General features: G+C 40.5%; 1 protein-coding gene across 3 annotated transcripts in view; it reads right to left on the bottom strand.

The window, feature by feature from the left end:
• Positions 1-527: 527 nt before the first annotated feature.
• robo3 (roundabout, axon guidance receptor, homolog 3 (Drosophila)) overlaps positions 528-12,504 on the bottom strand; it is a 130,263-nt gene continuing 118,286 nt past the window's right edge. For 2 of the 3 annotated variants that reach the window (XM_058086496.1, XM_058086498.1), the window contains exons 15-27: positions 12,203-12,327; positions 9,996-10,179; positions 8,541-8,768; positions 8,405-8,444; positions 8,084-8,223; positions 7,706-7,987; positions 6,719-6,866; positions 6,363-6,575; positions 5,051-5,241; positions 4,837-4,944; positions 3,402-3,569; positions 3,117-3,235; positions 529-1,289 (exon numbers count right to left, since the gene is read on the bottom strand). In XM_058086496.1, the coding sequence (XP_057942479.1) occupies positions 1,278-1,289; positions 3,117-3,235; positions 3,402-3,569; positions 4,837-4,944; positions 5,051-5,241; positions 6,363-6,575; positions 6,719-6,866; positions 7,706-7,987; positions 8,084-8,223; positions 8,405-8,444; positions 8,541-8,768; positions 9,996-10,179; positions 12,203-12,327 (1,958 nt within the window). In that variant the 3' untranslated portion in view covers positions 529-1,277. Of the gene's footprint in view, positions 1,290-3,116; positions 3,236-3,401; positions 3,570-4,836; positions 4,945-5,050; positions 5,242-6,362; positions 6,576-6,718; positions 6,867-7,705; positions 7,988-8,083; positions 8,224-8,404; positions 8,445-8,540; positions 8,769-9,995; positions 10,180-12,202; positions 12,328-12,504 lie in introns of all 3 variants that reach the window. The other variant, XM_058086497.1, reaches the window with a different exon arrangement.

The raw sequence follows: 12,504 nt of genomic DNA, 5'->3' as shown, positions 1-12,504 counted from the left end.
CCTAACCCTAACTCCTAGACTAACCTTACCCCAAACCCTTGAACCCTTTTAGGATGAATTGTTTGATATATTTGTAAACTTCCTGTTGTATTGCGTTGGTGGGTTTGTGTATGCCAAGACACGGACAAAGGCTAAGGTATTCCTGGTCTCAGCAGGAAAGGGGGGGGGGGGTGTTTTGGGTTTTCAGACAAGAAGTCTTGGTAATTTCACGCTCCTCGGTGCATGCAGCACCCGGGCGCTATGCCGCGTGTCGGTCTGAAGAAGAGCGGAGGCATTAAAAGAAAAAGAGCCAAGCAAAGCAGCCATAAGGCTTTTTTTTTTTTTTTTTTTCTTGATTATTTGTTTTAGGTCTGCCCGGCTGCACCAACGCAGCTGAAGGCTTTACAAGCTGAAGGTATTAGATTTACTTCATGGATTTTTGGAAGCAACAGTTGACGGCCTTCATTTCATTTCATGGATTGTTTTTCTGTGTGACCTGATTACTACCTCACGGTGGATGGAGACGAGCACTTTGGACGCCGTCTGACGCAGAGCACCACGCAGGCACACATCAGCAAATGGATTTTATTGTACATTTACAAAACAACAAGAGTACAAAAAGTCAGTTACCAGACATGTTTTTGTTTGTTTTGGAAATGGGATACATACATTATATATATAAATCCCACGACTGCGGCACACGCCGTCCCGAAGATGAACGTGAGGACAGAGGAAGGGGGGGCGGGATTACAATCAAACCTTTAGAAAGGCTGTCTGCTAGCACATTGGATCGGATCGTTGTTCTGTACTTAAACCAAGAAACATTCGATTGGACGGCACGGGGGCAGGAAATCCCTGCACGTTTTGGCTTTTCCTTTTGTGCTTATTTTCTGTTGCCATCACAACAGTAGTTAACGCCTTTCCACAAAATGTATTCTGTACATTTTGACCCCCCAAAAAAACAAAAAACCGTTGGCACATTCAGAGGAATTGGGCTTTGTATTTTATAATAACAGACCATTTGTATTTTTGGAAGTCATAAATACAATAAATGTCTCTTTCCCTGTATCCAGAGCCCACATAAGAACGGTACGGATACAGGTATGTATACATGGATACTGGGGGGGGGGGTGAATAGCGCAGCTCATAAATAATCATAGTAATACCAAAAGCATGATGAAGAGTCTGTTTTTTTTTTGTCTTTTCACAGCATCATGACACCAGTTTGGTTTCGAACATCCACAGTTGAAAGGTGGCAAAAGATGGAAGCATCATGGGTTCCCCTCCTGAATCACAGATTATCTCATTTCCTACAAAAAGAAAGAAAAACAACCAGAAATGTAACATTTTGTAAGGAATTTCATGGCATTTACTCCCAAAATAATCACTTGCACACTAATACACATACCAACCAATACCATTTTATGCTAATTGATAAACCACCAAAGCAAGGCATGCTGGGAAGTTACCCGGCAAACCTTGCGGGTGACAACATTGTCTTGTTTTGTATGCATATTTGAATTTTGTGTTACCGTATTTTTCGGACTATAAGTGGCACTTTTTTTCATAGGTTGGCTGTTCCTGTGACTTATACTCCAGAGCGACTTATAAATGAAAAAAGTGTTTATGTTACATAAACACTGGACACCTTTTCTGTTCATGTTTATTTTTTGTGTATCTGAATAACCATTGTGTTAGCATATCTTACACCTATTCAGCCTGTTCTCTATTCTTTTATTGTTAGAACTTGCCTTCCAAGAGGACGTAATGTCTGTTTTGGTCAAGTAGTTAAAATAAATTACCAGCAAAAAATGCGACTTATACTCCAGTGTGACTTATGTATGTTTTTTTTCTACCCAATTATGCATTTTTGGCCTTATGTGACTTATACTCCAGTGTGACTTATGTATGTTTTTTTTCTACCTAACTATGCAGTTTTGGCCTATGCAACTTATACTCCGGAGCGACTTATGTAGGTTTTTTTTCTACCTAACTATGCATTTTTGGCCTTGTGCGACTTATACTTCGGAGTGACTTATGTATGGTGTTTTTCTACCTAATTATGCATTTTTGGCCTCATGCGACTTAGACTCCAGTGTGACTTATGTATGTTTTTTTTCCACCTAGCTATGCAGTTTTGGCCTATGCGACTTATACTCCAGTGTGAATTATATATATTTTTTTCTACCTAGCTATGCATTTTTGGCCTTGTGCGAGTTATACTCCGGAGCGACTTATGTATGTTTTTTTCTACCTAATTATGCATTTTTGGCCTCATACGACTTATACTCCAGTGTGACTTATGTAAGTTTTTTTTCTACCGAGCTATGCATTTTTGGCCTTTGTGCGACTTATCTTTCAGAAAATACTGTATTTTTGGTTGCATCGTGAGTGGGTAGGCGTTTGGGTTGATGGATGAGTAAGAGTGTAAATATCAAGCTGAGTTACTGCATATAAGGAACCAACTTAGCCCAAATGAGGTTATTTTCTATTCATAAACAGCCAAATTATGGAGATGACGGGTGCAAAATGGTGATGTTTGGTGGCAGTCTTTACCCAGGTAATGGATCCATGATCCATGATCAATCACATTATCAAAGATTTGTGTAATCCACGTTTTAGATGAATGCTAGAGATATCCCTTGACAACTGGATGTAAAGGCTTGAATTATGACATTCATGCCCGTGACGAGTGTATGTGCACACAAGTATACATTTAGGTGGACAAGCTAAGACAGTGTAGCTTCACAAAGAGTGATTCCTGCAGAGCTTTCCATTCAGTGAGCACAGCTTGCAATGCCATAAAAAAAACAAAACAAAAAAAAACCACTGGCTTGTGGCGAGGGAGCCTGCAGGGCGAAAGCAGCTCTCCCATAGCGACGCATTCTCATTCTCAAGCATTGTTTCTTACTGTGCAGCTTCCCCGCTAGATGATCAAATGAGATAAGATGGAGTCCATACGCCCGAATGGGAGGAGTAGTGAATCATTTCATGCACTTTTATTAAAAGATGTTATAAGATGTGTGGTTTATGGAGCATACATACATGAGTTTTTTTTTTTCTATTCCCGGTGTTCATACAGTAACTACCGGGATGCTTCAGTACTTAAGGCCATTATACCGTGTCTTGTATCCCACCTCAGTATACTTCCTGGCGTTGTTGACCCCTCGGGAGCCTGTAGAGCCTCGGGATGAGGAGCTTCCTGTGGTGGAGCAGTTACTGGACATGTGATTTCTGGGAAGGTAGGCATGTGTAGCTGTGTAATATAAAGGAGACACCAAGTGGTTAGCAGGGGCTAGATGGCGGTTCAAGACTGGTCTTGAGTCTAAATTTCAAATTTAGATTTGAAATCTAAATTTGAAGTGCAAGTCCCACTAAAACATGCGATGCCGCAAAAAAAAAACAAAAAAACATGACCTTACTTTCAGCATGTCTTTGTCCGGAGCCTTTGCGTTGGTGGCTGCCGCTGCTGTATTCGCTCCTCTCCAGGGAGGACACAGAGCCATTCGTCACTTTACTGGCCTCTGTGCCCCGCCGTGAGCCCTGCAACCTCTCCTCCTCCGGGGGTGGTTCTGGAGGCGGGGGCAGGTCTGAAAAGAGAAGCATGAAGAGCTCATTTATCCCCGCAAATAGCATTATAATTTATTCCATCTCTGTAAAGTAAAGGCTTGTTACAGCATACAATAGCAGAGTTGGTTGATTATCTTCAGAAATACTTTAAAAACAAACAAAGGAGCTGTAACTTTGAATTTCTGTAAGAAAAAGATATTGGTATTAGGGCTGCCAAGCGGGTTAAAATATTTAATCGTGATTAATCTAAATTAATCTATAGTTAAACTCATGATTAATCACAATTAATCACAGCTGGGAAAAGGGTTTTATCTAAAATAAGTAGGGGAAATCTCTTAACTGCAACTACAACGATAATTACATCAAATTTTATGTAAAGGGAACTTTGGGCCATTATTTAAAAAAATACAGTCAGCAAGCATATTTTTGTATGACTTTTATTTTATTTTATTTTTTAATTATTATTATACTTTTTTTATTATTAGCATATTAACGCTTAAACTCGCCCACAAACGTTCAGCAAATACAAAATGAGAGCAAGTGAGACCTCTCACGCTAACATGTTTTTGTATATTTGTGTCAGCTCCAAATACGATTTGTTTATTTATGATACTGGTTTGAAATTCTAAATATTTGTGAGTAAAATTAATTTTTAATTTAGGAACATTTTGAAAGAATTATTATGAAAGAATTGCCTCAATGCACCTTCAAGAAATGTACAAATGAAAATACCTAAAACATAGTTAAGTCATAAAATATTTCATCCAAATTTCAAACCTAATATCATTTCATTTCTCTAAATCACATTGAAATACATCAAAATTTATCATTATATTACAGTAAATATTATTTTATTACAATACTCAAAAACTATATCCACAGTTTTTGAATGTTTAATGCAATTTGCGATTTGTCCTACTTTTTCAACGGTCTTTGAACGCACCGATGCACCATTCCCAGATGCAAAAATTTTGATGTATTTTCCCCCTTTTTCTTTCACCTCATACTTGCTCATACGAGATTTGATGACTTTGAGCGCTGATGTGCATCATTGGCATAGTTCTTTTATGACCGAATAACTGCTCAAATATGTAAATAATCGTTTTATAGCTTCAATTTACAGTCAGTAGATGTTTTTGGGTTTCGTAATATCACTTCCTCTTCTACCACTGTAGTGAGGAAGATTGAATAAAACTTTATGTGTATTGTATCATCGAAGTCCTGCAACGATATTTACAAAGGACTTTAGCTTTTAGTTGCATGACTACATTGAATGTAAACACTCACCTCCTTGTATTTCTCTCCTGTACGCCGAACCCTTGCAAGCCTTTTTTTTCACTCTGACTTTTTGGTTGGAGGGAGACCACGCGTCCACTGGAGACGGGTGACCGTGTACTGAATTAGAAAAACAAAGCAAACACCCAGAAAAGCATTGGCTAAGTGAGCTGAAGTGGACATTATTTTCTAATGTTTATTTACTCAACCCCACCCATCACTTTACCGGGTGTCGTGTTGACGTCATCGTCATTGGGAGACGGCCCCTGGCTATGATGGCAGTGCTGGGCAGGACTCGGGCACTGCTGTGGGCCGACGTCTGATGAGCCAAGATGTTGTTGGCTAGAAGAGTTGGACTGCGTGAGTGGTGGACTCGGTGCCTGGGGAACTGGCACGGGACCGCATGGTAACCTTCTGCTGCGGGAAGCGAAGGCAACATGTAACTAGGCAGAACAAATCAACTGAATCTTTAACTTTAGTGCTTGGTTTTTGGGTGGGAGATACGTGGATCCGCCCCCTGGGAGGGTGGTAGTCGGGGGTGGGCGCCTGCCAAATCTAATTGTTGGGACATGGAGCATCACCTTTGCGGGGGGGAGGAGTCTGAACTTGTGATTGAGAAGCTCTACTTTGTGCTACTCTAATAAGTTTATTGGAGTGCCTCAGGGCAGTGATGTAGAGCCTATGTCGTTTTACTGGGGGAGCAGCTGAAGAGACATTCTTGGGCGCATGAAAAGATATTCTTAATCCCACTGACACATGTACTGGTCAGGAAGTAGTCTGAGGACCGTAGTTAACTCACGATTAATCGCATTTAATCGCAGCGGGAAATACGTTTTTATCGATAATAAGTAGGGGAAATCTCTTTTTGGTAAACTACAACTGCAACTACAAGGATAATTACATCAAATTTTATGTAAAGGGAACTTTGGGCCATTATTTTTAAAAATACAGTCAGCAAGCATATTTTTGTATGACTATTTTATTTGATTATTTATTTATTATTATTATTATTATTATTATTATTATTTTGTAGAGAATATGTCGTTTTACTGGGGGAGCAGCTGAAGAGACATTCTTGGGTGCAAGAAAGATATTCTTAATCCCACTGACACATGTACTGGACAGGAAGTAGTCTGAGGATCGTAGTTAACTCACAATTAATTGCATTTAATCGCAGCTGGAAATAAGTTTTTATCGATAATAAGTAGGGGAAATCTCTTTTTGGTAAACTACAACTGCAACTACAACGATAATTACATCAAATTTTATGTAAAGGGAACTTTGGGCCATTATTTAAAAAAAATCCAGTCAGCAAGCATATTTTTGTATGACTATTTTATTTTATTATTTATTTATTATTATTTATTTTGTAGAGCCTATGTCGTTTTACTGGGGGAGCAGCTGACGAGACATTCTTGGGCGCAGGAAGGATATTCTTAATCCCACTGACACACCTACTGGACAGGAAGTAGTCTGAGGACATAGTTAACTCACGATTAATCTCATTTAATCGCAGCTGGAAATAAGTTTTTATCTACCGTGATAGGTGCTGGCTGTCCTGTTGGTTGAGGCGGGGCTGGTCGTGGTTCGCTCGAAACTCCTCGTGGGGAGACGGGGTGAGCGTGGCGGTCGACTGGTGACTGTAGGAGGTTGCTGGAGAGGAGGCGTAGTTTTTCTGGCAGGGGCCATCTTCGCAGTCCTCCATCAGGTAGGTCCTCTCCGGGAGGGGAGGACACCACTCCTCACTTGAACTACAAGTACAAAGAAAAATTTGTCCTGTTTTCTCCAACTTGAGGGGGTAAAAAGTGTCGACTTAACGCAACACTAACTCCAAATGACAGTTTGGCTGTGAAGTAGCTGTCAGTCTTATTACGAAAGACTTAGTCTGACTCACCCTATGTCCATGTCTTCCTGCTCTGGAGGCTCTTCGTCTTGGTCACACTGTTCCAGCTCTCCAGCCGGAGGAGGCGGGGGCAAGGTCTCCATCCATGTCAGAGATGGGGTCTTAACAGCCTTACCCATGGCCTTCTGCTTCGGCTTACCTACAAACCAGGCAGAGATAGAATGAAAATGACAAATACTAACTGAACACCAACTACCTTGATTGATTGGCTCTCGTTTGCAAGACACAGTATTGGGCCAAAATCGGAAACGCATACAAAATACGGCAAAAACTGTAGTTTATCACAAAGTACAGTGTGACTTTTATCTGAAATCTCTCTCCTGGAGGTGAACAAAATGCATGCATGTATGTTTCTTGGAAACTACAGGGCAGATATTTATAAGCAGCTGGTTGAAAATCTGCTGAAGTCCAACAAAGCTCTGGCACATTCTAAAAATGCAGTTAAACAAGAAAACTAAAAAAAATTAAAAAAAATACTGAAATCTCTCTCTTGGAGGGGAACAAAATGCATGCATGTATGTTTCTTGGAAACGACAAGGCAGATAATTATAAGCAGCTGGTTGAAAATCTGCTGAAGTCCAACTAACATTCTAAAAATGCAGTTAAACAAGAAAACTAAAAAAAACTAAAAATAAAATACTGAAATCTCTCTCTTGGAGGTGGACAAAATGCATGCGTGTATGTTTCTTGGAAACAACAGAGCAGATATTTATAAGCAGCTGGTAGAAAATCTAAAAATGCAGTTAAACAATAAAACTAAAAAAAAAAAAAATACTATTAACAGTGACAATGAGTGTGATGATTTATCTGATTTAGATCATAACAAGCTAATTTGATTTTTTGGTATGGTTTGTTTATTTATTTATTGTTATGGTTTCTTAGTTTTTTTATATGTCTACATCACATTTAAACTTGCACTGTATGAATAATTCATAGATCCTTAATAAGGATCTACCCTTTGTACCCGCCCCCTCTCACCATTGCAGCGGTCCGGCTGGGCGTACTGAGCTCCGGAGGTTCCATGCTGGGTGATCCAGTGTCCGTCATCCTGCTGCTCGCCACCATGTTGCGGTCCCTGCGTCTGGTTAGGGAAGGGCATGACGGAAGTGGAAGCGTAGGGAGTGGCGGAGGTGTGCTGGGCGTAGGCGAAGCTGTGCAGGTCCTCGTTGGTGGCGTCGATGGTGCTGTAAATGGGTCCTTCCGTTGAGCCGCCCATGCTGTACTTCTCCGTTTGGTTCAGGTAGTTGGATATACCCGCTTCTATGAGGCGTTCAAAGCATCGGGAACCACAGCTTACAAAGCAGCAATGACTACAAAATCAAAACTACTACTGTAATAACGGCCGCAGGTTGGTACCGTTGTAATATCTCTCAGCTGTGTCGTGGCTGGCGGTGCAGCAGTTGACAGCCTCCTTACCGCTGTGGACCAGATTGGTGGCGGGCCAAGAGTCTGCCAGCCACGGGTAGTTGCCCATGTTGCCTCCCAGCACGCCCGGCCTGCGGAGACATCGCACACATTCTGGCGTTCATTGACGACAACAGCGCACATCACAACATCCAGATGGGAGTACAGTTTGCGGCAAGCGGCGGGTAAAAAAACAAAACAAAACACAGCATGGAGGAAAGTAGCGGTGCATTCAAGTGAGGTCAATATTAGAGTAAATGTAGGATGCATTACCTTCCGTTGAGTCCAGATGCCTCTCCACAAGGAAAGCCAACTACAGAAGACAAATAGAGAACAGAAGTGAATATCACACACTTCTCCCAGAGATTACACATATATATTTAATCCCCCATCATGCAACTACTCTTGCCTGCCGGTGTGTAAGCGAAGGAGGCGGCGTAGTGGCTCAGCTCCTTCCTCTTTTTACGTCGGCAGTAGATCCAGACGCTGAAGCCCATGAGGATGACCCAGCAGGCTCCACCGATGCCTGCTATGAACGCCGGCTGCTTGACCACATCGGTAATCTGTTCGGCCAGACTCACGTTGGACTCCTCGTCATCGACGCTGCCAGGCACCGTGGGCTGTTCAGCTGCCGTTTCTGGGAGTAGCATTCAGGGGGGGGCAACGAGAAATGAAGACAACAAAGACAAACAATAGTTGTTTATTTAGTAATTATTATTATTATTAATGGAGAATTATGTGTTAAAAAGGTCTATTTATGGTAATGGTTTTATTTCATTTGAACATGCATCAGATTACAATTGAATGCATCACATAATCAGTTCACAGTTCCACATGTCCAAAAGGAGTAGGAAGAAGCAAAGCTTATTAAATCCTACCCCTCCATCTGGTACTTTTACAATCAGTAACTGTTACATTTGTTCACTTCCTGCTTTCCAAATATAGTTAAAGTTTGTTTTTTGTTTTTTTTATATTTTTTTCGTCCCTTATGTGTTTTCTGTGAAATAAAGGGCCTATAATGGTAATGGTTTTATTTAATTTGAACATGAATCAGATTACAATTGAATGCATCACATAATCAGTTCACAGTTCCACATGTCCAAAAGGAGTAGGAAGAGGCAAAGCTTATTAAATCCTACCCCTCCATCTGGTACTTTTACAATCAGTAACTGTTACATTTGTTCACTTCCTGCTTTCCGAATATGGTTTAAGGTTTTTTTTTTTTTTTTTTGGTCCCTTACCAAAGTACGAGGTGATATGACCATACAATGACAAACAACATCAACTACAAATAAATGAAAGACACATAATTCTTAGTTGTTTATTTTGTAATTGTTATTATTATTAATGGAGAATGATGTATTTTCTATGAAATGAAAGGCCTATTTATGGTAATGGTAATGGTTTTATTTCATTTTACTTTACTTACTTTTACAATCAGTAACTGTTACATTTGTTCACTTCCTGCTTTCCTAATATGGTTTAAGGTTTTCTTTTTGTTTTTTTTTCATTTTTACATTTTTTTGTTCCTTACCGAAGTACGAGGTGATATGTACAATGACATAACATAATGGGTACCATAGTAACTGTCAATATAGTGATATAGAAAAAGCACATTATGATTCAATACTCTTCATCCTTGTATTTATGGGGAAAAAAAATTGACCGCTGTTGAATCGCAATTGTGTGGGAATCCACAATTGAGGCACTCCACAGTTTATGCACGCATAACATAAAACTCTTGAGCAAGAACCATTAACCCAAACACTCCAAAAGCGTCTCTATCTAGGAACAGATTACGCGAATAAAAAAAACAACATCCGCCACTTTGAATGTGACCCTTTTCCTACATGTTGGTACGTACCGATGACGACGGGCACAGGCGGACTGCGGGTGCCAACACCAGCACCGGTAACGGCCGCCACCTCGACTTGGTACTGCATTCTGGGCATCAGACCTTTCAGAACAGTGGACAAGGTGTTCCCGTCTACGGTCTTGTTGATGTAGTAGCGTGTCTGGTTGTTGGTGCCGCTGCTCACGCACCAGACCTGTTCAGATTCACAAAGACGGGAAGTTAAAATACGTCAATATCTTCGGGAAGAGAGTGCTACTGTATTTTCTCAAGGGACAATACCTACTTTTGGCCTACTTTTGAATAGAACGTGTACATCAGTATATAATCACTATGCATTGAAATTTCAGCCTAAGATGTTTATTTATGGTGCCTTCAAAAATGATCAACTGCTGGTGTTCACCCGGATTTGTTCTTCCCGTATCATGTGACTGACTAATGGCTTTAAATGTTCAACGCCCATGTTAAAAAAGCTTTGCAATATGCTGTTTTATTGCTGATTATTATTATGACATCTGCATCTGCATTACCGCATCATATTTGAGCAGAGCTCATTTTGACCTTCGCAGTTTCGCCTTAACTGCCAGCATCGAGATTGAGACCTGTCGATATTTTGTCATTGTCGTGCAGTGTCCGGCCTGCAACATACTCGCTAGAACACAGGCGACATTTTTGATTTACAACAACAATTGCCCTACATGGCACTTAAGGTTACTCAAGCTTTATTACCTCCACCAAGTGCAGTGCACTATAGAGGTTATTTTTTTGGCCGGTGTTTCTGTTCAAAATAACTTCAAAAGGTCTGAATGGATGTGGATGACATTTTCAAGAATTGTCGGAAATGGGATATTGGAAGAACTGATGAAATTTGGGGGATAATCCGCAACATCGACTGGATCCATTTTTTTTTTTTAAGTTTCTTTAACATTGCAAAATAGGACCATTTTCGGCATTTGTGCATATAAATCGTGTTAAATTAGCAGATTAACATTGCTAGCATGCTAACAATGGCATGTTAGCATTTTTTTCGATTTGCATGGGTAGACACATATATAAACACTACTACCATGTTAGGTGTTAGAATGCTAACACAAGCATTTTAGCAATGCTAGCATGCTAATATTAGCTTAGTAGCATTTTTAGCCGTTTTCACAGGTAGACACCGACTACCTATCCTATCCTATCCTCACGAAGGTCGCGGGGGTGCTGGAGCCTATCCCAGCTGTCAATCACAAGGCACATATAGACAAACAACCATTCACACTCACATTCATACCTATGGACAATTTGGAGTCGCCAATTAACCTAGCATGTTTTTGGAATGTGGGAAGAAACCCGGAGTAAACCCACGCATGCACAGAGAGAACATGCAAACTCCACACAGAGATGAAATGGAATTGATCCCTGGTCTCCGAGGTGTGAGGTCTGCGCACTAACCACTTGACTGCCGTGCCACGCTAGGTATATTAGCACATTTTGGATCTTCATGAATACAAACTCAAGCAGACACTTAGTGCTACCATGCTAGGTGTTAGCATATGAACATCAGCATGTTAGCATGTTAACAATTATACTAACAGATGTAGATTCACAAACAGCACTATGCTAGGTGTTAGCATGCTCATATTAGCATAGTAGCATTTTTAGCTGTTAGACACAGGTAGACACCGAATACATGAAACATGACCCTCGTGAGGAAAAGCGGTAGAAAATGAATGAATGAATGATACGTTTAGCACTTTCATGTTAGGTATCGGCATGTTAACATTAGCATAGTAGCATTTTTTTGACACTCTCATAGGTATGCCAGGTGACCATATTAGCACAGTTTGGATTTTCATGAATACAAACTCAAGCAGACACTTTGTGCTACCATGCTAGGTGTTAGCATACTAACATCAGCATGTTAGTATGTTAACAATTATAATAACATTTTCAGAAGTAGATACACAAACAGCGCTATGCTAGGTATTAGCATGCTAATGTTAACATTCTTTAAGGTATTCCGTGGTATGTTGTCATGGTCAAGGAATCTAAATGTGTAAGTAAAATAAATGCAGGATTAATATTTATGGTGTAGATCACAATATGGGGAGAGCTATTGTGCTATTTCTATTTATGGCAATAAAAGTGCCTTAGAGACATCTGTTTGCAGCTTTGTAATAAAAAAAAAACGTTTTCACACGTGTTCCATCTGCAGCGGTGTCAGAGGTGTTTACCTTATACTCTAGGATGACGCCGTTCTGCATGTCGCTGGGTGGAGGCTCCCATGAGACGCTGATGCTGGAGATGTTGCTGTGCTTCACTGTTGCCACTGCTACAGCTCTCGGTGGGGCGCTAGGCACTAAAAGGCAAGAGACCTCATCAACTAAATTGCTCAAGGAAATGAAAGAGGATATAAAGAGTAAAAATAGAGACAAACAATCCAATTAAGGCAAAATATAAATGGACTTTTTAAAACCACCGGCGACCAGTACAGGAGCCGGCATTGTAGCATTGGTGTTACTATGGCACACATGCT

Source organism: Doryrhamphus excisus, chromosome 11 (genome assembly GCF_030265055.1).
Source record: "Doryrhamphus excisus isolate RoL2022-K1 chromosome 11, RoL_Dexc_1.0, whole genome shotgun sequence".
Taxonomy (NCBI): domain Eukaryota; kingdom Metazoa; phylum Chordata; class Actinopteri; order Syngnathiformes; family Syngnathidae; genus Doryrhamphus; species Doryrhamphus excisus.
The sequence above is the reverse complement of the archived record's forward strand: the minus strand, read 5'-3'. Positions and strand labels throughout refer to the sequence as shown.